We start from the raw sequence: 22,701 nt of genomic DNA on the forward strand, positions 1-22,701 counted from the left end.
ATCTCTGGGAATTATACTAATAGCATGATCATATTACAAGATGATATTTTAAATACAATACAGTATTATTTCCGCTTCAGAGAAGACTATGGCATTCATGCTATCCGCAGCCAACTTCACCTAACCCGCACTCGTGTCACGAGCCCCACGTTCACCATCCAAAAAATTTATCGTAGCTAAACCTTGCATATACAGACAACTAACAAATAAACCATGTCTGCCAAAGTGCGATACTATCTTGAGCAGGTATGATTGAATTATAATATTCATTTGGTTTTTCCGTATGTTATACTAATAATCGCTGTCAGACCCTCCCTGAGCTTGAGGAGCTGCACAAACACAATATCTTCTCTCGTACCGAACTTACCTCAATAACCAAACGTCGCACTGAATTCGAGCACCGCATAAACAATAGAGGTGTCACAATTCTAGACTTTTTAAAGTATGTCGAATATGAAATGAACCTCGACCTCCTGCGTAAACGACGCATCCAGCGTTTATTTGGCGGTCAGAGAGACCAAGATCCGGATGGGGAACAGATGAAGAAGGTCGGTGTCGCGGGCTGGTCTGGTCAGCAGCGTGTTCTCTTTGTCTTCGATCGTGCCACTCGTCGATTTCCCGGTGATATATCTCTATGGACGCAATATGCTTCATACGCGCGACAAATCAAATCCCGCAAAGTACTCAACAAGATTTTCAAAACTATTGTCAGATTACATCCTATGAACCCTCAAGTATGGATAATGTCCGCTGACCACGAACTAAGAGACAATGCAAATCGATTGGCTGCACGAAATCTCCTTTTAAAAGGAATTCAGTTTAATAAGGACGCAAAGATCATCGCTGATGCTTATGAAAAACTTGAGGCAGACGTTCGACAAGCAGTCGAGGCTGAATTGAATGCTAAAAAGAGTATATCTGAGAATGAAGAATTCTCAGACGATCACGATAAAGACGAGAGTAGCGAAGACAATTCTAACAACGCAAGCGACGATAGTGAAGAGGAAGAAGAAACAGACGAGTAAGGCATCTAGGGGGCGTTTAATGGTTTTCATTTACACATCTAAAAGTAACATTTTTCATTTCTTTAAATAGGAATATCAACAATAAATTAAACTGCAAATAACTTATAACGCACGAACATATAAGAGGGGTTTATGAAAGCAAAACACAAAAGTAAAAGAATAATCCTGATATCAATAATATTACAATCCCTCAAAAACACTTTAATACTCAGCATCCTCCTCCTGGTCGTAGGTAGAGTCGGCTCCAACATCCTCGTAATCCTTCTCAAGTGCAGCGAGATCCTCACGAGCCTCATTGAACTCTCCCTCCTCCATACCTTCTCCAACATACCAGTGGACGAAAGCGCGCTTGGAGTACATAAGATCGAACTTGTGGTCGAGACGCGACCAGGCCTCTGCAATGGCGGTAGTGTTGCTAAGCAAGCACATAGCACGCGAAACCTTGGCAACATCTCCGCCAGGAACAAGCTGGGGAGGCTGGTAGCAGATTCCAATCTTGAAGCCGGTAGGGCACCACTCAACAAACTGAATCGACTTCTTTGCCTTGATGGCGCTGACAGCAGCCTGCACGTCCTTTGTAACGATGTCTCCGCGGTACAAGAGACAGGTAGCCATGTACTTTCCGTTGCGCGGATCACACTTGACCATCTGGTTGTTGGGCTCAAAGCATGCGTTAGTGATCTCAGCAATCGAGTTCGCCTCGTGGTATGCCTTAGCAGCAGAGATAATGGGCGCGTAGGTAACGAGAGGGAAGTGAATACGAGGGTAAGGCACCAAGTTGGTCTGGAACTCGTTCAAGTCGACGTTCAACGATCCGTCAAAGCGAAGCGAGGCGGTGATCGACGAGATGACCTGTGCAATCAATCTGTTCAAGTTCTCGTAACTTGGACGGGGGATGTCGAGATTGCGGCGGCATATATCGTAAATAGCCTCATTATCGACCATAAAAGTACAGTCGGAGTGATCAAGAGTAGTGTGTGTAGTGAGGACGGAGTTGTAAGGCTCGACAACCGAGGTTGAAAGCTGTGGGGCGGGGTACACGGCAAACTCAAGCTTGGACTTCTTTCCATATTCCTGCGAGAGACGCTCAAGAAGAAGAGCACCGAATCCAGAACCAGTACCACCACCAAAGGAATGAGTGAACATGAATCCCTGGAGTCCATCGCAAGAGTCAGCAGCGCGACGAACGCGATCAACAACCTGATCAATCAACTCCTTGCCGATAGTATAGTGTCCACGAGCGTCTAGACAACATCAACATTAGCACGATCAATTTTCGATCTTTCTACGGGGAAAGAGTTCTTACAGTTGTTAGCAGCATCTTCCTTTCCAGTAATAAGCTGCTCGGGATGGAATAGGTTACGGTACGCACCGGTGCGAACCTCGTCAATCACATTGGGCTCCAAATCGACATAGATCGTTCGGGGTACGTACTTTCCGTTGCCTATAACCCACGTTAGAAATGCAATGTTTGATAATATCCCATTATTTCGGGGTCATACTAGTCTCGGAAAAGAAAGTGCTGAAGCCCTCATCGCGAGGGCCGGACTGTTTCTCGGCAGTAAGGTATCCATCGGGCTATCAACAAAACAAGATACGCGTCAGCCGACGTTGTTGACATTTGAAAAAAAAAGCGAATACGCAGAAATGTTTGCATCATACCTGAATACCATGTTCAAGACAGTAGAGCTATATAATGAAAAAATATCGTTAGATTTGTTTCGGAGTTTACGCGTATAGTCGTATGAGCGCCGGCGGAAAAGACTTTTGTCACATACCTCCCACGAAGCGTTACCGATCTGGCAACCAGCTGTTCGATGAAGATCCAGTCAGCATTAAGATTCCAAGATAGCAAACATCAACTAAAAGCATCGCGAACGACAACATGACAGAATAGTCTGGTCAAGAAGTCGCGTAGACGAGGAGTATTTACCTTGGCCAACTAGAACAATAACACGTTAATACATAGACCCACAGCAAGCGACGAAAGACTAATCAAACAGAACTGACCATTGATGCTAATAACTTCTCTCATAATTCCGAAATGACAGGCGGGAGATTAGATTGGATTAGAGACGCAAGAAATAGAGGTAAGAAGAGGGTAAGAAGAGTGTGTGTGAGTCGCGAAGAGAGCGCAGCAAGCGGAGAGCGCGAAGGCAAGGGGCTGTTTACCCCCAACCCCGGTACGTTACTGTGCCAACCAAAACAAAACAAACACTATGCGCGCGCAAACTCTATCATTTGATAAATGCTGCCACCAGTTATTATCCCTTCTTCCTCGGTGTTCAATTATTCATATTTGTTGTATTGCAGTAAGTTGACTAGAACTAATCGTGCAGTCCAGCTGAGTTTACAGCATATTCCAAAACCAAGCGCCAAAACACCAAATCAAATCTACATTATATTATATATCCATCTATATACAGAAGCAGTCTTCAGAAAATTACCTCCTCAGTTTGCATACCGCAATCTGTGCACTTTCTGATCGCAACTTCTTTATCCGCTACCCGCGTCTCCGGTCCCCAAGTATGTACATGCACTTCTTCGTTTAATCGCTTGTTCCAAGTCTCCGTCCTCGTTCTCTGTCTCATCTGCTTTAATTTTTCGGCAAACCTCTTGTCTTTCTTCTCCTTGCGAAGCATAACTCGCCGCTCGTATTCCTTGTCGAGACCTTCTTCGCCTCCCCACTTCTTTATAGCAAACTCTTCCACCTGGTACCGCAGGTACAGCATCATGTTGTTGTAGGTTGTTTTGTGCGGGTTGGGCCGTTCCAAATGAGGCAAGTCCTCTTCTGATCTCAACTCGGCTGTAGTTTTCATGTTAGAAAAGAGATTCAAAGCAAAGAGAAAGCGACTGAAATTACATACGATCAGTAAGCAAGTAATCTTCACGGCATTCAGTCTTTGTCAGAAGGGAGTACTTTTCCGGCTGTTCGTTTTTACAAGCACGACATACCCGGCATCCGAATACCTTCCATAGTTCATGATCTATTTCAAAAGATCCACATTCGAAGCACTTCGGATTGTCGTCGGGGTTCAGTGCACGAGCTTGTTCGGGTTAGTCTCAGGCTGATTCTGATTGTCATTCAATAATGAGAAAGATGTTATACGTACGAGGGTCAACTATAACTTTCTGCTTTTTCCTCCATTCTTCAAGAGTCATTCCATTAGGAGCCTGGTCCTCATCTGCCATATAGCCACCTTTTGTATCTTTGATCTTTGAGAAATCTGCACGCAAGATTAACACAATGCCTTAAGTGCCCGGCCGCTCTGCTGGTAAAAGACAACATACCAAATTCGATATAATTTGTAAACATTTTTGCCGGTCTAATGCTCTCATATGGACGCTTTTGTGAAGCATCGCGTACTGAGCTGGGCTGCTGCGTCGGAGCTGGAGCTGAGGATGCCGCCGCCTGGTTTACGGCCTCCTTTGCCCGAGCTTCGGCTCGGGCTGCTAGACGGTCCTTGGCTTTCTGCCGATTTTCTTCCTATATAAAGATATAAATAAAGAATTCTGATATTCAAAGAAACAGTGCTGGTGTCGTACTATTCGGGCAAGCTGCTCAGTGGTCAAAGGCATTGCTTTTGCTCTTCTTAAACAAGGATATCTCGGGGCACGGTGAGCAACTATACTTATTCAACGCCACAATTGTAAAATTACGTCACTCTGAACCCGAGTCGAGATCATGCAAGCTTAATAGCCACTGCGATGTGCAAGAGGAGACTCGGGCAAATAACAGGAGAAATTGTATATTATCTGTTGTAGTATTTCTAACTGTTAATTGTAAACAAAAACTCGCATTCTCTAACTCCGAGCAGTCTGCTCAGCAAAGTAGTTAAGGCTTCCAAACTAGATGACATAACCGCAAACAATAATAGACATATATGCTTCGCCGCATTTCTGACAAGTTGCACACCGCAATCTCATTCTCGACAACCACCATAGAATTTAATATTTGCCCTGCTCCTTAATCACCTCAAATCCTCTCTCGCATTGGAATCTGGTCTGTCTTTTTCATAGGAGATACATCTCGATTTTGGCTTCGGATTATAGGTGTACCTGCTTAACACTGCAAAGTCTCGATTTCATATCAACCTACTTCTCACTCGTCTCTTTATCACTCTTCTCTTTCTCACAATGGCCGGATCAGATGTTACCTCAGCTCTACTTAAAACGCCTGCATCGGCCCTTAAACAGCGGCCGGCTCTATCGACCGGTCTCACCGTCCCCGGCTCTATCACTGCTCCGGCAAATCCGTCGACGGCAAACGCCTCGCGAAAGCCGGCAAAGTCTCGCAAAGCAATCACATCGGCCCCAAAGAGTCGGCCGGCTTTTGTTCTGAAGCTCTGGAATATGGTCAATGATCCGGCAAACTCTGCTCACATTACTTGGATGCCCGACGGTACAAGCTTTCAAGTTGTCGGTCGCGAGCAGTTTGAGCGTACCGTGCTGCCAAGGTACTTTAAGCATTCTAATTTCTCGTCTTTTGTTCGACAACTCAACATGTATGGCTGGCATAAGGTTCAAGATGTCACGGCTGGTGCAATGCATTCTGGAGAAGAAACCTGGCAGTTTCATTCTCCCAATTTCATTCGAGGCCGTGAAGATTTGCTAGATAATATTGTCCGCAATCGCGGGTCGAAGGGTTCTGACGATGAAGAGGAGCCAGATATTCATCAGTTACTGGAAGAAGTTGAAGTAATCCGGCAATCGCAACTAGCTGTTGCCGAGCAACTGAAGCAAATTAGACAAGACAATGAGCTCCTGTGGCGAGAGTCATACCAGACTCGAGACCGGCACCAATCTTTTTCGGAAACTCTTGAAAAGATTTTGCGATTCCTGGCATCTGTTTATGGCAACCCTTCAAAGATTCTCAGTGATGGACCTGCTTCGACAACAGCTATTGTCCCGGTAAAAAGCCCGGCGCCCTCAAGCAGAAACCGTCTTATGCTCCGCGACGTTGCCGATTCTCCGATCCTCGAACTTCCTGCCGAGTCCCCTACAAATAGTCTAAGTCCGCTGCAGAGTAGTCGCGCGACTACTGGTGGATATGTCAGCCCTGTCACATCTACTGCTATGCCTTCGTCGACTTTCAATGCTCCTACCTCAAACTCAGCGCGTAACATGTTTGAGCAGTCAGACTTTCTCGATATGATACCGATGGAAAACCGCACCCCGGCAAACGGTGCAAACGGTCGTTCATTCTTTCCTGATCTTCTGGCATCAGCTCCTGCATCAGCTGCCGCCATGTCTCCTACCATGTCTTCTCTTTCGGACGGTGCACGTCACCTCATTAGTGGGCTCGACGCAGCGCGGCCAACTGACAATACAGCGAAAACTGCGAGTAATAGTCTTGCATTGGATGATTTGCGGCGAGAACTTGATTTTCAAGGACAGTCTCTAGACCAGGTTCAGCAGTGGATATCAAGCAATTTGCCATTGTATGCCGATCCCAATTTCAATACTTCAGGCGTCACTACAGCTAGCTCTGATGGTTCGCCCTTGCCCTCTAATGGCGACTCAAATAAACCTTCCCCGCCACAAGCTCTTGCGGAAACACAGCCTATTTCTACGATTGGTAGCAGTGGATTCGACGTTGATGATTTCCTCGCTAGTCCTGATCCCAACGTGTTTTACAATGATGACGACCTTGCGGCGCAGTATCCGGATGAGCTGATCAAGGATGATGTGACGAATTCAATAGACGACGACGCCCAGCATGCTCTCAAGAGACGGAGGGTTTCGTAGAAGAAAATAAATCTTGTCTTTTTGTTGGTTTTGGATTGAGTATAATTGATAGAAATTTATATTGCTTCGGCGTTGGTAAGGGCGGGAAGTTGCTCATATGCTATGGATAGCAGTAATATTTTTTCTTGTAAAATCTCTGAATTTAATAATTATATACTTTTACTTATTGTAAAATAGTACTTAGGGAATCATAAGCGGAGCAAAATGTCTTAAACCTTTATTTTTTGACACGATTTAACGTTGGTTTATAGGAAAGCTTTGTGTAAACTCCCAATTCAAGTACTTTGAGCGGCTCAATATTTTTTTTCCTACGCATTCATCTCTTCACATCGAACCTTTCAAAAGTGTCTAATGAGTGACAAATTACCTCCATTAGCATCAGGTGCGGTGCTTAAACCGTCTGATCCTGTGCCAGAAGGCGCTGTTCCCGTCGGCGGTATCGATTTCAATGCGTCCGAGAACAAGAATATACGAGTGTCGGCATTGGTACAGGGAATGAAGACCATGGGATTTCAAGCGACGTCAGTAGGCACAGCGTGTGATATTATAAATGAGATGCGGGACTGGAGAGGACATACGAAGCAAGAGCAGGCTGACCGTGAAGAGAATGGGCTACCTGCCGAAGACGGCACAGGCGAAGAGAAGTGTACTATTTTTTTGGGGTATACGAGTAATTTAATCTCCTCTGGTCTACGAAGCACTCTTAAATATCTCGTGCAGCACAAACAAATATCCGCGATTGTGACTACGGCTGGCGGTGTTGAAGAGGACCTGATCAAGTGTCTCGCGACAACATATATCGGTGAGTTCAGTTTACCTGGCGCCGGCCTTCGCGAGCAAGGCATGAATCGGATCGGAAATTTACTAGTCCCCAACGATAACTACTGCTTGTTTGAAGAGTGGATCGTCCCCATTCTTGACAAAATGCTCGAAGAGCAGGAAGCTGACCCAGAATTATCATGGTCTCCTTCAAAGGTTATTGCACGACTCGGCAAGGAAATCAACAACGAAGACTCAGTTCTTTACTGGGCTTATAAAAATGAAATCCCCATTTTCTGCCCGGCTCTCACTGACGGAAGTATCGGTGACATGCTCTTCTTTCACACATTCAGATCATCCCCTCTTCAGCTGAAAATTGATATTGTATGCGATATCAGAAGAATAAACAGCATGTCGATGGCGGCACCCAAAGCCGGCATGATTATCCTCGGCGGTGGCTTAGTTAAGCATCATATCGCCAACGCTTGCTTAATGCGCAACGGAGCAGACTATGCTGTATATATTAATACTGGACAGGAGTTCGACGGCAGCGACGCTGGCGCAAGACCTGATGAGGCCGTTTCGTGGGGTAAAATCAAGGCGGAGGCGAAAAGCGTGAAAGTGTATGCTGATGCTACGATTGTATTTCCTCTAGTTGTGGCGGCGACATTTGCTTTAGAAGAATAGATTTCTCTTGTATATTATAGCGACAAAGTTTTTTTTAAAAAAAGAATGAATTTGCTAGCACAGTAACATACAACTCCGACATTAGAAGATTATAGTACAATAGCTGTACTCGTTGTAACAAAATTAAATACTATATGAAAAGTAAACCATGAAAAAAAAATCACAAAAACTCCATCTAAATGTTCAGTTCGCCACTAGCAAAAAATACTCAAAAGCGTAAAGCGTATGTTAAAAGAGTGAGTGAATGAATGTGTGAGTGGTTAGGTGAGCCACAACAATAAAATAATACAACAATCATTAGAATAAAAATAAGATATTATCGAAAGACTTAATTCGCCATTACTCCTGGAGCGGGCATAGAACCGCTGCTAATCTCACCCGGGATAGGCAAACCTGGTGGAGGCATCTCGCCTGACCCACCTCCATTGGCTGAGCTCTTAATGGCCGATAGTCTGTATTTGATATCTTTTAGTGGCTTGGTGTCTGGATTCCAGTCGTCAAACTTCTTGAGCACTCTATTCATATCGTCTTCCAAATACTCTCGTACTAGACAAATAGCTGTCAGCTCTGCTTCATAAGATTGATCATAAAGATATTAGCAACTTACCGACATCCTGCTCAAACATTCCGCGCACGCTCCATGGCAAATGATACGGATTAAAATTCGAAGGCATCGGCACTTCAAATTTCTCATCCACTAATACTGGAATATCATTTATCACACTGGTCTCCAACGCATGACAAATCGCCAGATCATAGACACCATGCTCGTTATATATAGTTGAATGTCCACCTCCAGTTAATGTGCCGGCCATTGCATCACTAATGTCACGAATAATACCATGATCTGAGTATCCATAATTGCGTAGCTTTACTAAAAGTTCAATAAAGTGGATGATAAACGTAGGCGCATGTGTTTTGCCATCCACAAACACCGACCGGAATATATGCGGATGGGTGACATTGGCGCATAGAGATGAATATAACGGCACCAATTGATCATTTACTGAACCCACAAACGTGATTTTGACACCATGGGCAATCACAGTCCGCAATCCACTAATATATCTGCGAGCTTGTAAGCTATTCGGATTCTGGAATGCAAAAAGTTCTTTCAAAGAATCATGCTCAATAGAAGAATATGCACGCATAACAAGTTTCTGATCAAGACCGTAAAATGGACCAAGCGAGACGCCGGCCATGCCAAGGATCCCAATCTTTGTGTTGTCAACAAGACCTTCTTCAATAAGCTTCGCAATAAGCTGAACAGCAACTGGAGCCCCTTGGGAATGAGCCGCAACAAGAATAAAATCTGCCTGGCGCAGATGATCCATCCAGTTCGACAGCAACCGATATAAATTTTCAATTCTGTCAAGAACAATTCCCTCTCCTTCTAAGGCAATTTTCTCAATTTCCATATCGCTTTGACCATGCGCCTCCGCCCATCGTTGCATAGCAAGAGCAGCTTCGTTTGCAAACTTTACTGATGTCCCGGTAGGTTCACCAATTATACTGCGTACCATTCTGATAGGAAAAAAACCATGGATACCAATCGCCACCGCTTTAGAAATCTTGGGCGCAGGAGTAATACGTAGCCGTAAATGCTTTTGATGTGTAGCTTTTGGGTCATCGAACATTTTCGCAATACGATTACTCAACGAATGCCACATTGCGCTCGGTGGACTCTCCGGCTCAAGGCAATCTTCTAGCTTTGGAATGACCATATTCGGATATCTAATCTGATCCTCTTTGCCTTTTTTCTTCTTCTTCTTCTCCTTCTCCTTCTCTTTTTCGATAATTGGCTGCTCAGCCTTCATCATGTTACTGCCACTAGCATTAGTCGGCGCTGGTGCCATCAACGCAGTCTCTTTTGCACCACTGGCGGATTTGACAGTATTGACGTCTCTCCTAGGCTTACCTAGAGTTTCAATCGTGCGGACCGATTTCGCATCTAAATTCCTCTCACTTCGGCCAAGCTTACCACCAGCAGGTGATCCGTTGTATATATCGTAACCATTAAGATTCGTAGTCGAACCACTGATGACGCTGGATTGATAGTTGCCATTCAATGCTGCTTTGGAAGGTTTCCGTGACAATGTACGTGAAATGTTGGGACTGATCGGAGCACGGTTGACAACTACAGGGTCCGACGGCAAGTTATTTCCATTTTCAAAGGGCATTCCGCGCTGCTTTTGAGAGTACGACTGCGGATTTGGACCAGAGAACGCAATCACTCCATCTTCGTTACCCGACTGTTTATCTTTTGATTGGCGTGACCAGAATGCCCAGGAGTTTCCATTACCAGTGCTTCCTGCGCTGGCACCGACGTTTGCGCTATTATTAGTGATCGTGGCGGCCGAGGCAATGGAAATGGGCGAAGTGCTACCACTCTCTTTCGGCCGTCCAGAAGGTGGTCCTCTAGCGGAAATCGCTAACGACAGAGTGCTTTGATTGCGAGCATTCACATTTGAGCGAAGAGTTGACGCAGTTGACGTGATAGAGGTAGGAGGAGAAGGAGGCCCATTTGCGGCAAACAAAGCTGCTGCTTTCTGTTTTTCACTAATCTTCTCTTGCTTTTTGGAAAAAAGGGTACGGAACCAGGACGTATTTTCAGGTTCTGAAGATTGCTGCAGTACGTCATCAGAGTCAGGTGGGGACATAGCAGATGCAGGGAACTGCTCGAACTCGTTATTTGCTTGCACAGAGGTTAGCGAGCGATCTGTGAAATACCCTGAACCGCTGCTCATCTTGCGCTGCTCGGGCATAATTTGCTTTGTTCCAAGAGATGGAAGAGATTGCTGGGGGCGATAGTACTCATCCTCGTCCGATGACGAAAAAGGCTGGCCAGCAGTATCGCTACCGCTGCTTGTCGTGCTGTCTTTGAGATACTGTGACGTGCTAGGCTTCTCTGTTTCATACTTTTGGTTCTGCTCAAATCTCTCATCTAGGGCCGCGGTGTTATTATTGCTGCTACTAAACCATGACCATTTGCTGGATTTCTCATTTCCTTTCTTTTCGTTCTTTGCTGCGCTTGCTACAGGTGCGAAAGACTTGAAAGTTGGCTCAAGACTATCAGACCGAACTGTCCCGCTAGCATCTAGTTTTCTCGGTACACTTTTGCTAGTATTCTTCTGATTTGAATTCTTCTTCTTTTTGAGATAGCTATTGCTAAACACGTTCGTATTCGGCGCTATTACCACCTCAGGCGGCGGACTGTACGAGTAACCAGCAGGAGAAGGCGGCGACTCAGACGGCAGCGAGTAGTACGTCTCTTGTCGAGGCGATGAAGGCTGAACTGGGTTGCCCCGCTGCTGACGCATTTAGATGTCTTGCTTCTCGCCTTGTGTTGCGTTGGGCAGTGTTCTGAAGTATACTGGTGTTTTGGACGGAAGCGGCAAAGCTGGCTGAACTTCTCGATTTACACCCTGAGCCGCGCGATAGGCTTATAGCATAAAGTAATGCCAACATGAAGTATATGCCATATGCGCACAATTATTAATTGAAGTTTATCTTATCGGCCCATCTGGATTTTCTCGCTACTATTTCTATCCCAGGTTGTTGTTTACTGACGCCTGCAGCATAATGCTCTAATCAATAGGATGTATCTCATTATTGGATATAATTCTTTGATATTGGGCGTAGAGTACTCAACGAGGTCTGCGTTGAGTGTATACGATATCATTTTGTAGAAGCTTATCTCTTTGGAGGCCTGTATGCTAGTCAAGCTGCTCATTTTCTCCAAGGCTTTTTTTTATGTTCTTTGCCTTACGCAATTTTGAAGAAGAAATCGATTTTCTGCGCGTGAACTGAGGCCGACTAGCATTTGAATGGCTTTCATTTTTTTTCATTTTGCAGCATATTGCTGTCATAGAAGCGATGATAGCAAAAACATAGTAAAAAATGATTGAAAATCTGAATACCGCCTTTGCAGTAGGCATATCCTATTTGAATGATCCAATCAATAACAATAAAGAAATCCATAATGAGACAATGATTTATTATCCTAGCCAGCGAAAAATCCAATGTCGTCCGAGGCTGATTAAAGTTTATCGAACGTTGGGACATACGCCCCTGAAAAAAAAAAATACCCAATTTATTTGCGCACACAATTTTTTCTTTAATCAAAGATTGACTGTTTGATCTGATCACACAATAGTCGTTGCATTCCATCCTACCAATTCTTGCATTTGAGTATATGTGATAGTATGGCATCGCTATATAAAGCTCTTTCTGGAACTAAAAGAAGGCGTGGTGACGGTGAAGCGGATGGTGCTGGCGAACCCACCGAGGTTGTCAGAAACAGACAGCGCGTACTCTTACTCTCTTCTCGTGGTGTTACCTTCCGGTATGTGCTTCTTTTTCCTTGTAAAGTAAAAGCAGAATATTTTACAAGATCTAACAAGCATTTTGTGACAGTCAACGCCATCTGATCAATGACTTATCAGTCATGCTACCACATGCTAAGAAAGACTCCAAGTTCGACTCAAAGTCCAAACTTTTCCTTCTCAACGAGCTATCAGATCTCTACAACTGCAATAATGTCCTGTACTTCGAGTCTCGCAAGCATCAAGATTTATATATGTACCTTGCGAAAGCGCCAAATGGCCCCACTGCAAAGTTTCATATACAAAATATGCACACTATGGCGGAGTTGAATTTCACAGGCAACTGTCTGAAGGGCTCGCGACCAATTTTGTCATTTGCGAGTGAATTTGACAGCACTCCGCATTACAGACTTGTCAAGGAGCTACTCGTTCAGATTTTTGGCGTTCCCAAGAGCTCACGCAAGACGAAGCCCTTTGTCGATCATGTATTAGCGCTCTCGATTTTAGATGGCAAGATTTGGTTTAGAAATTATCAAATCTCAGAGAATATTGACACGACATCCACAAATAAGGTAGAAGAAGAAGGAGCGGATGACAAGGGCAAGAAGAGCAAAAAGCTTGCTGTTTCTTTGGTTGAGATTGGTCCTAGATTTGTCATGACTTTGATTTCAGTGATTGAGGGTAGCTTTTCGGGTCCACTGATTTACGAAAATAAGGAATTTATATCACCAAATGCGGTGCGTTCAGAGTACAGAAGGGGCAAGACTAATCTCAAGGTCAGACGGCAAGAAAAGGAAGAGATGAAGAAGGTGGCCAAGCTAGTGAAGGCCAAGGAAAAGAAAGAGAAGGGTGTCGATCCGCTGTCTGAGAGCGCTTTGTTTGCTTGAGAGGACTGCCTTTAGGGATGCAAGATAGTTGCATATACAAGACTAAAAAAAGGATTTATTTAGAGCAATTATAACGAAATGCTATTAATTTGTACTATGTACGCTAATTGCAACGTGGTGTCCTGCGAGAGATGCTGGCTAGCTCATGTTCATCATGAGTAGTCTCTGTAATCTGCTCTGATAGTATACAAAAGAGCCGTGGTTTGAGATTGTCGAGTAGCAGAAGAAAGCACACGTTTTGTATACCTTAAATATTCAATTTGGACGAGGAGGACGAGGAGTAGGAGGTCGCGGAGGCCATGGCTTGTGAGGCCCCTTTTGTTGACAACAGTCAGACGAGTGTAGGAAAACCATGACGCGCAAACGAAGATCCAAGAAAAGTGAGAGTAGCAGGATAATCAAGAGTAGAAACGAACGGTAACAAGCAGAACAGGGTAGGATATATTGGAGTCAGTCGGGCTAAAATAGATCATGGTGAGACAGACGCGCGCTTACAGGGCATTGGGCTATTTTGCTGTCCTATCCGACCGATCATGAGACTCTACAATTACTATTTGACTGTACAACTTCCCAAACGGTGATGCCTCATCAAAATATTGCAGCAGTCTGTCGGCATGATCACTACCGTGCAGGATTTTACAACTGAATTCAGGCCAGATCATATCTTATGATTTTAGCAAAGAATAGAGCCACCCTTCAGCTTAATATTTAGAACGACAGATCGATGTCGATAGCCAGCTCACCGCTTTTAGTCTATTAGGATCACAAACAACGATATCATAATCATCCAACCAATTCGAGAATTAACAATTAATAATAATAATAATAATAATAATAATAATAATAAGACGAAGATTATGTCAAACTAAAACTTGTCTGCCCCAGTCACTGCCACATACACAGCGTCTCTCTCTCATAATTCAACACCAGGTGTTGTACAGAGTATATTTCGGCCTCAGCAGCAATGAAGTATTGAAACAAAAATTAATGAAACAAAAAAGAAAGGGGCTCAACCGGGAATTGAACCCGGGACCTCTCGCAAATTATACTTAGGGTGAAAAGCCCTAAGCGAGAATTATACCACTAAACCATCGAGCCATCTCTTTGGACAAAATTTATTTCCTGCGCTATTAACTTCTCAAAAGCAGAATACCCTAACCTCAAATAGAAACCTGACAGAAAAATAGTTTGACATTCTAAGCTTTTTCTACAAAATTTGGTATTGTGTTTGTCACACTCATTTTGGAGATGTTTTTGGACAATATGTACGCTCTACCAGCCGTTTTATTGGGTCGTAAAGAGGTAACAGCGGGAAACTCAAGCCGGAAGAGACATATGTTTACATGCCGGTGAATCCGGCAGTCAAAATACCCTAAGCCTGAGTTTGATCCCTGGGAAGTGTAGTTTAATCGGCTCGGACAGGCTTCAGCTGCGCAGCTATTCTCTGTAATCGACCAATTCGTTTATAACGCTTTTGTCGACCTGTAAATTCATGGCTTCTAGTTCCGGTGTATTTGGGGCAGGTAAGTTCAAGATAGATCAATCTTTTTGTCGTCGTTGTATTTCTTGATAGTGTAACATTGGCAAGAGGCATCGAGCTAACTCTATACATCTTCAGCAGCAACCCAACCTCCTCCGCCGCGCCTGTCGTTGACAGCAGAGGAGCGATCTCTCTATGGTCAGCTTTTTAAATCTCTCGATACAGAGTCAATTGGCATTGTTACGGGTGAAGTCGCTCGTTCACTCTTCGAGCGTTCTGGTTTGACCCCTCTGGTCCTCGGCCGGGTATGCAATCATTCATAAAATTCTAGATTGAAATGGGCTGCATACTAACAATTGTACGTCTGATAGATCTGGCAGATTGCCGATGATCAGAATAATGGATTTCTCAATCAAACTGGCTTTTCTATCGCAATGCGTCTTATCGGCTATGTCCAAAATGGACAGCATTTGGCTCCCGAGCTTGCGTCTCGCCGTATGTGTCCATCAATAAATCCAGTCTGAATTTCGATATTAAGATATTTTCTTTGTAGCCGGACCATTGCCTCGTTTTGGGGAGCAACCTGAGTTCAATCGCAGTATGTCTCCTGCCCACACTACTTCGCAGTCGACTCCGCAGCTATTCGCAGCAGGCACTGTCCCGCCTCTGAACCCGGCCGACCGTACGCGCTTTATCCAGCTTTTTGAGAGTAGCACTTCTGAAAGTCTTTTATCTGGTACGGATTTCATCTAAGACTCTTCGGGATCAGCAGCTAACATATACTGTCTTCGTCTCAGGATCTGTGGCTCGCGATATCTTCCTTCGTGCGCAGCTTCCAACCGAAACACTGGGTCAAATCTGGAATCTCTCTGATATTCATCGCCGAGGAGCGCTCGATGCTACTGAGTTTGTGATTGCGATGCATTTGATCCAGTGCACTCTCAATGGTTCAATGCCTACGATTCCGCAGTCTATCCCTCCTGCCCTGTTTACGGCTGCAGCTGCGGTTCACGATCGTCCTATCTCGAGATCCAGTGCTCGAAGCAACAATTCGACTCCTCAAATTCCTCCTCCAATTTCTCAACAGTACTCTGGAATGCCACCCCCTCCTCGTGCTAGAGGATCATACGGCGGGCATATATCTCCGGCTCCTGCACCGGCCCAGAGACCCATCTCTACCGGCGGATCACAAACCCCACAGTTTGGCGTCTCCAGAGTTTCATCATTCTCGCCAAATGAGGACTGGCTAGTTACACCGCAGCAGAAAGAACATTTTGATAGCATTTTTGCCACGGTTGACCGCGAAGGCAATGGAAAAATTAGCGGAGCAATTGCTGTTCCCTTCTTTATGACCTCGAAGCTGCCAGAAGATACTTTGGCTCAGATTTGGGATTTGTCTGATATTCATAATACCGGCTTTCTTTCCAAGGATGAATTCGCTGTCGCAATGTATCTTGTCCAGCAGCGTCTTTCTGGAGTTGAATTACCTGTTACTCTTCCTCCTGCATTGATTCCTCCATCTTCACGTCAGCTGCCTCAGCATCAGAATCAACAGCAAGAATCTACGCCTTTTGGCGGTTTGGCTCAGACTGCGCAGCAACAGCAGAGAGATGTCACTGGACAGCAGCAGCAACCAGCTGCACCCGAGTCTTCTCTACTTGATCTTTTTGATCTCGACGAGGCCGCATTTACTGCTCCGCCCACTTCTCAGCACCAATTTTCACCCAGCGTGTCTTCTGCAGTTTCTCAGCAAGATTCGACCTCCGAGTCGCCTCACATCCCACCTCAGCCTGCGCTACCTACTCCGAGTGTTATGTCTCTTCCTCCTCTGTCGCCGACCATCACTGGTCGACAGCCCTTTAAACCATCTTCAGCGTTTGGACAAACTCTGACCCAGCAATCGACGGGAGGAGGTCTACCTTATACGTCTGCAAGTGTGGTGTCGTCTGCTCCATCTTTGCCACCTTTGCCAGTACCAATTGAGAATGCCCCTACTTTCTCGAGCCCCTCGCGTTCTTCGACATTTACGCCATTGAGCGCGCAAAATACTGGCTCGTCAGCGTTTGGATCGCGAGCTCCTTCTGTTGTTCCTCAGCCTACGTTCTCGCCTCCTCCAGTTACTTCTTTTGCATCGCCTCCACCCCAGCCTCAAGTGCGTGAACAATCCAGAGCCGAGTTTTCAGCGCCTTCTGCGGTACCTATTTCTGCGCCTACTGCGCCAGTCTCCGCACCAGTTTTTGCATCTGTTGAAGAAGATGACCGGGAAATTAAACAAAAGATCTCTGCTGAAGCAACTCAATTCGGAAAGCTGTCCACTGAGATTGGTAATATGACATCACAAACGGCAGCACTGAAAGAGAAGCGTGCAAAGGCTGAGGCTGAGCTTACAAAGATGGTTGCGTTGCGAACTGATATTGAAGGCAAGTTGCGTGTCCTGCGCGGTGCCTACGAGTCTGAGGTTTCAAAGGTCCGGGCTGTCGAGCAACACCTGGCTGTATCAACAAACGAAACTGCTAAGTTACGTCAGGAGCTAAGTGAGCTTGAGATTGGTATGCGTGAAATGCAAATTCAATACCAAGACATAACGTCAAATCTTGAGTCTGATCAAAGTGAAAATGCCACTTTGAAGGAAAAGATTCGGCAGTTGTCTGAGCAATCCGCACATCTGAAGGCTGAGACTGAGAAGGCACGCGAGGATGCACGCCAGCAAAAAGGGATGGTGGCTAGCAACCGCAATCAATTGATGAATGCAGAGGCCGAGCTGGAGAATCAAACTAGGAACTTGTCGTCTACGAAATCCGAGCTGGCAGAGGCTATTGCGGCGACGGCGACGACGACCGCAGCGGCTTCTGTGTCAGATACGCCTACTTCTGCTAGGTCGGCAACAACAAACCCATTCTTCTCAAATCCTGGATCGACTTTCTCTTCGCCTGCTGTTTCGCCCCCTGTTTCACCTACTACTGTACCATCTACGAGTACTGCAAACGGCGGCTATATTTTTGAGAGTATGTTTGCCGATTTTGGTCAGGCACCAGAACATTCATCTTCATTGGATGGACCTGCTGTAGCCGATGCAGCTGCTTCTGAGCCTACGATTGCGACACAACATGTGGAATCACTTCCCGAGCCTGTGGAATCTGCTCATTCAGTTGAAACTTCAGAGTCGTCATCGCTCCCGCGCACTGGCTACGAGGACTCCCTCGATGATGAAATGCCATCTCCATCTACCACGACTACGACGACATTCACAAATAACGCCGGACCTGTGAGTCTCGCCGCGGCTATTGCGGCCGGAGGTACTGCTGCTGGTCTCCGTGCAGCTGATTTGGAGAGCGTCTCGTCGTCTGTGCAAAACAATGCACCAGAGTCTGTCAGGGAGGGTCTATCGAGGCCGGATACGCCAAACAACGTACCTGAAGCATCAGCTGCAGGTACTCATTCACCACATTCTTCTGTGTCTGTAGTCACTGCGTCTGAGGGTGGCGCTACAAGTGAGGATGAGGCTGACAGATCGCCAGTGGTCAACGACGAGAGCAATTATGTTAAGGCCCTAGAGCCTGAACTTAGCATGGGTGGTGGATTTACGACTGAAGCTATCAACGATTCGATTCCTGCTGAAGCTGTGCGACCAGTCGCTGCCGAAAGCGGAAAGGAAGATCCTTTTGGCTTGAAGGCGCAGACTCCGGAACAGTACACAGGGACCAGAGAACAGTTTGATGCAGTCTTTTCTGGACTAGGATTGCTTCCTAAATCCCAGGGCGCAACTCCGGCCTCCAAGGAGACGTCTAAGGAGATTGAACCGGAAGCTGCGTTTTCTAGCGATTATCCGCCTATTGAGGATATAAATGATAACGCAGTTCCTTCTGCTGAAGTTGCGGCTGACGACTCATCTTCTGATGACGAGGGCCCCGAGGAGTTTGGAGAAACTATGCGTCTCGCCAGTAAGTCTCCTGTTGAAGCGCCTAAGGTTGCAGCTCTTGACACCGGTATCCCATCTGAGCCACCTGCGTATTTTGAGTCTGATCCCGAAGCTGCAGCGGCTGGTCCGTCGAAAAAATCGTCGCCATCTCTGGAACGCAGCGGGCCGGATACTGCTGGTGCTTACTCGGAACCTCAAGGCGGGGTATACACTCTACCATCTGAGCCTATCATTTCACCCGAACCATTTTCAGAGTCTTCTGCACCTGTTGCGTCGGATCCTAAAGATGCGTTTGCTTCATTTGAAGATAGTTTTGCAAGTGCTCCGGTTGCAGCTATTTCCTCGTCGGTGTCGCCGCCTCCGGTTCAGGCACAGTCGGCTTCGCCGTTTGATTTTTCGGCTGCTGCATCTTCCCCGGCTGCTCCGGTTCCGGCTCAAGATGCTTTTGATGCCATGTTTGCTTCTTTTTCTGCCCCTCCACAGACAGCTAATAATACAAGCTTGAGCGGAGGCCCGCCATTACCTCCCAAGATTCCTATTAGCAGCGGTATGCCAGGCGGCTTCGGCTCTGGAAACCCGGTTGATGAGTTTGATAATGCATTTGCAACTTTGGAAGATAGTAAAGAAGTTAGTGGTGAGAATGATCCGGCAAAGACTTCTCATGCTACTAAAGCGATGTTTGATGATAGTGCCTTTGCAGATTTTGAGAAATTTTAAATGATCCTTTGTATGTTGTATATTTCTATTTTCGTGTGTTATGATTTGAATCTGTGTGTACACTTTGTATCTGTTTTAAGTTTAAAAAAGAGATTTCTGGTAATCATTCAGTTTATGATTAGTTCAATGAAAGATATCGTAAGAATCATCGTCAACTGAAAGACTGTATGCTCTTGGAAGAATTTACGCAGGCTTTGGTGCGGTGGAGGAAGATTAAACATGTACAAATATAATAATATTGTTACAACCAAATATTCAGAATCAAATTTAGAAAATCAAAATGAGGAACAAATTGCATGCAGTAAATATAGTGGTCACAGAAAGCTAGAATAGAAAAACAGATATTTTTTTCTTGTAGTTTTTGTGCTCAAAGAGACTTTATATGAAACAGAAACAAGGTATAAACAGAAACGAGGTATGAACAGAAACAAGGTATAAACACAACAAAAAAACAGGCTAATTTTATCTCGATGTTACTGTGTGCAAGTACCCAAAGTACTGCTACTAATGAGCTTGTATTTGGTCATCAAATCGTCACTTATAGGAGTATTAATCGCTGTCGGTTGCATTGTAGTTGGCTGATTCACGAGATATTCAGCAAATGCAATCACATCGTTAGAGGGATCGAGGCCCAAACCGCTGAAAGTAGCTTGCATATTCATATTGAGCTCCAGACTAGGCGGTAAGTCGTCAAATTCCGGAAAGTTAAGTTCAAAATTGTCGACTGTGAAAAAGTGTTGAAATTCCAGTTGAGTTAGCTCCGAGGGCAGTTGCAGTTGCGTCTGTGCCTGCAGCTCCAAAAGGTCTGTGTCAAACACTTGCTGCTGAGAAATGTAGTCTGGGGTAGCAGCTTGATCTGAACAGATAGAAGGACTCGACAGAAACTCATTCATTGATTCAGGCCACGGCCTAGTCAAGATTTGATCAAACAGCGTGTCATTGATACTGTCAACTTCGAGTATGTCGCTTTCAGTATCTTGCCCTTCTTGAGTTGGCTCTGCTGTTTCTCGGACTGACTGAGTACCTTCAACGATGATGAAATTTGGAGAAAAGAAAGTCTCAAATTTATCCGTAACTGAGGGGACTATCGCCTCTAAAGTAGAGACAAGTTGTGACTCGTATATCTGGGGAATTGGAGAATAAATATGATCAGAGGGCTGAGCACTTGAACTATCTGCAATTTCGCAATCCACAAGATCGCTCCTCGGTCTCAAGCGCTTCGCATTAGATGCTGCCGAGTCTGCATTCGTGTCAGCTTGCTTGCGCTTGAAACTTGGTTTCTGACTGCTCTCAGTAGAGGAACGCCGGGATCTGCTCTCAGTAGAGGAACGCCGGGATGAATTACAAACTCCAGGAGAAGTCTGGTCGCTCGAATCAAACTCTTCGACGTCGACAGTGCTCCTTCTCGGGTTGTACTTATAGGTCGGATGTACAATCCGATGAATCTGATCCATTTCATCACCCATGATTCTGAAAACTTCGCGCTGGACTTCTGTCAGCACTCTTTTCCAGATAACGGAGGTGTACGCTCGAAGCTCAGGCTGACGAAGATTTTCACCTTTGGAAACAGAGTCTTCAAATGAACGCGCAAAGACAAAAAACATGTTTTGCGGCCGACCAATTTCAAAGTCGGCCACCTCCTCTCCATGATGATTAGCGGGAATCTTGACTTTACAACTGTAGAGCGCTGTGATTAATACATCGAGAACGTGTCCGCATTCACTCCCGTTGACATCTAACAGCTTGTCCCACAGCTCTTGGGCCTTTTCAACAGTTAAATTCAATCTTCCGCGCTCAGTGACCTTTTCTCCTTTTGTGATTTTTGCCTGGCGTCGCTTGCCGTGGCTCTCGAGAGCCTCAGCAATCCACTCAGGACGAATAAATTGATTGGCTGGTGTTAAGGGAATAAAAACCCGATAGAGGTGAGTCATGTTCCGAATACTTTCATATGCTTCCAGCTTTTGAGCTTTTTCAGGCAAATGACAGTCAAGATCAGTTAAGGCCTTTGCATAGGCCGCGTGGCAGCCCAAATTCTCGAATGTCAATCCTTTGCAGAAATCTTGTTCCGTGCAAGGAATTACGTGAATTTTAAGCTTGCTGTGTTTTAACAACCTCGAGTGCTTCTCGGAGAAAATAATATCTGGATAGGCATGCTCCCGGATTCGGCTAAGCATTGAGCTAAATTCAGCAATATGAATATCCAGACTGTAAGACCGGAGTCGTCCATCATAGGCCCTTGACGTATTCTTAGCCTTACGCGCCGACTTATTTTGCACTAACGGCTTTGGCCTCAGCGGAGTCGAGTAGTCGATGACTTCGTTTTGCCGAGAAGCCGAGCGTGTACTGATTGCGGAGTCCGGAGATTGGTCGCGCTCGAGTAAATCCGAAAAATTGGTAAGAGATACTGCTGAATCGTTTTCAGATAGCTCAATAGATGACGGGGTGTCAAATAAGTCGTTGACAGTAAGCACGCGACGTTCAGGCGTAAGAGGCCTCATCATATGCGTGGCCGCTTGTGTTGGAAAGCACGATAAATCACTAGGAGTGGGCTGTTGACAACGGCCTCTCGGGGGCAACACCAGATCCTCCATTGTGACATGCTCAGGATTGCTGAGAACAGTCATGGTAAGTTCAGGAGTAGACAAGTAGTATTGTACAGAAGAATGAATGAAGTGAAACTGGTGCGAGAAAAAGAGAAAAAAGATTAACAGGGATTGCGCGACCGGAGCCATAGTTATAAAGTAGTCCTCAACCAAAGGGGGTCGTCTAACAAGGGGCATTGTCTTCGGATACTAAAGATAGAAATAGAACGTGGCAGTCGCGGCTAATTTTGTTCCTCAGATTCAGGGCGTTCATGATGATAAATAGAAGGCCCTTGTTCGATAGATAGCCACGCGAGACTCGGTATGATGTAGTAAGGGCACTGTAAGCACCCATTCTCAAAACTATTAACAATATTTCCCAGTAATCTGTAAAGCACAAATACAAAAAGGTAGATATAGCTACACTGTAAGTTTTAACAGAATAAAATGCATCTCAGGCTTTGAAGCGGCATCATTAATCGAGCATATAGACATAGCGTTGATGTACCTTTGGCAGGGTTAAGCATAATAAAACAAGGGCCTACTCGCGTGCGAACCCTATTTTGGCAGAT

At 45.4% G+C, this 22,701-nt stretch overlaps 9 protein-coding genes and 1 non-coding gene across 10 annotated transcripts; 5 read left to right on the top strand and 5 right to left on the bottom strand.

Annotated features, from left to right (window-relative positions):
* Window positions 1-192: 192 nt before the first annotated feature.
* Window positions 193-1,170, top strand: V2V93DRAFT_383389 (U3 small nucleolar RNA-associated protein 6-domain-containing protein). Its single transcript, XM_066912196.1, has 2 exons — window positions 193-246; window positions 309-1,170. The coding sequence occupies exons 1-2, from the start codon at window positions 214-216 to the stop codon at window positions 1,023-1,025; spliced, it is 750 nt and encodes a 249-aa protein (XP_066768344.1). The 5' UTR covers window positions 193-213; the 3' UTR covers window positions 1,026-1,170.
* V2V93DRAFT_362001 (Tubulin/FtsZ, GTPase domain-containing protein) lies at window positions 1,065-3,240 on the bottom strand. The gene is made up of 7 exons (XM_066908240.1): window positions 3,036-3,240; window positions 2,959-2,967; window positions 2,804-2,835; window positions 2,688-2,714; window positions 2,528-2,603; window positions 2,332-2,469; window positions 1,065-2,269 (listed from the first exon to the last, which is right to left on the bottom strand). The coding sequence occupies exons 1-7, from the start codon at window positions 3,058-3,060 to the stop codon at window positions 1,227-1,229; spliced, it is 1,350 nt and encodes a 449-aa protein (XP_066768345.1). The 5' UTR covers window positions 3,061-3,240; the 3' UTR covers window positions 1,065-1,226.
* On the bottom strand, window positions 3,241-4,820 carry V2V93DRAFT_362005 (XPA protein C-terminus-domain-containing protein). The gene is made up of 5 exons (XM_066908241.1): window positions 4,572-4,820; window positions 4,317-4,512; window positions 4,139-4,252; window positions 3,893-4,072; window positions 3,241-3,831 (listed from the first exon to the last, which is right to left on the bottom strand). Exons 1-5 carry the CDS (start codon window positions 4,602-4,604, stop codon window positions 3,461-3,463), a joined length of 894 nt encoding a protein of 297 aa, XP_066768346.1. The 5' UTR covers window positions 4,605-4,820; the 3' UTR covers window positions 3,241-3,460.
* Window positions 4,821-4,942: 122 nt separating this feature from the next.
* Window positions 4,943-6,947, top strand: V2V93DRAFT_362008 (uncharacterized protein). The gene has a single exon (XM_066908242.1). It carries the CDS (start codon window positions 5,163-5,165, stop codon window positions 6,771-6,773), a length of 1,611 nt encoding a protein of 536 aa, XP_066768347.1. The 5' UTR covers window positions 4,943-5,162; the 3' UTR covers window positions 6,774-6,947.
* A 117-nt stretch (window positions 6,948-7,064) lies between these two features.
* V2V93DRAFT_362009 (Deoxyhypusine synthase) lies at window positions 7,065-8,334 on the top strand. The gene has a single exon (XM_066908243.1). It carries the CDS (start codon window positions 7,125-7,127, stop codon window positions 8,217-8,219), a length of 1,095 nt encoding a protein of 364 aa, XP_066768348.1. The 5' UTR covers window positions 7,065-7,124; the 3' UTR covers window positions 8,220-8,334.
* V2V93DRAFT_362011 (uncharacterized protein) lies at window positions 8,202-11,613 on the bottom strand. Its single transcript, XM_066908244.1, has 2 exons — window positions 8,827-11,613; window positions 8,202-8,765 (listed from the first exon to the last, which is right to left on the bottom strand). The coding sequence occupies exons 1-2, from the start codon at window positions 11,537-11,539 to the stop codon at window positions 8,548-8,550; spliced, it is 2,931 nt and encodes a 976-aa protein (XP_066768349.1). The 5' UTR covers window positions 11,540-11,613; the 3' UTR covers window positions 8,202-8,547.
* Window positions 11,614-12,424: 811 nt separating this feature from the next.
* Window positions 12,425-13,431, top strand: V2V93DRAFT_377283 (Brix domain-containing protein; the record flags this gene model as incomplete). Its single annotated transcript, XM_066911909.1, has 2 exons — window positions 12,425-12,564; window positions 12,636-13,431. The coding sequence occupies 2 exons, from the start codon at window positions 12,425-12,427 to the stop codon at window positions 13,429-13,431; spliced, it is 936 nt and encodes a 311-aa protein (XP_066768350.1).
* Window positions 13,432-14,436: 1,005 nt separating this feature from the next.
* On the bottom strand, window positions 14,437-14,529 carry V2V93DRAFT_t7. Its single transcript has one exon. It is a non-coding gene; the product is annotated as a tRNA-Pro (tRNA).
* A 331-nt stretch (window positions 14,530-14,860) lies between these two features.
* V2V93DRAFT_341278 (uncharacterized protein) lies at window positions 14,861-19,547 on the top strand (the record flags this gene model as incomplete). Its single annotated transcript, XM_066907806.1, has 8 exons — window positions 14,861-14,954; window positions 15,050-15,216; window positions 15,283-15,406; window positions 15,465-15,647; window positions 15,709-16,966; window positions 17,081-17,975; window positions 18,039-19,157; window positions 19,200-19,547. Exons 1-8 carry the CDS (start codon window positions 14,924-14,926, stop codon window positions 19,545-19,547), a joined length of 4,125 nt encoding a protein of 1,374 aa, XP_066768351.1. The 5' UTR covers window positions 14,861-14,923.
* Window positions 19,548-19,805: 258 nt separating this feature from the next.
* V2V93DRAFT_362020 (uncharacterized protein) lies at window positions 19,806-22,620 on the bottom strand. The gene has a single exon (XM_066908245.1). The coding sequence runs from the start codon at window positions 22,325-22,327 to the stop codon at window positions 20,021-20,023; it is 2,307 nt and encodes a 768-aa protein (XP_066768352.1). The 5' UTR covers window positions 22,328-22,620; the 3' UTR covers window positions 19,806-20,020.
* Window positions 22,621-22,701: the final 81 nt, after the last annotated feature.

This window comes from Kockiozyma suomiensis (genome assembly GCF_038497685.1).
Source record: "Kockiozyma suomiensis strain NRRL Y-17356 unplaced genomic scaffold V2V93scaffold_1, whole genome shotgun sequence".
Lineage (NCBI taxonomy): Eukaryota > Fungi > Ascomycota > Lipomycetes > Lipomycetales > Lipomycetaceae > Kockiozyma > Kockiozyma suomiensis.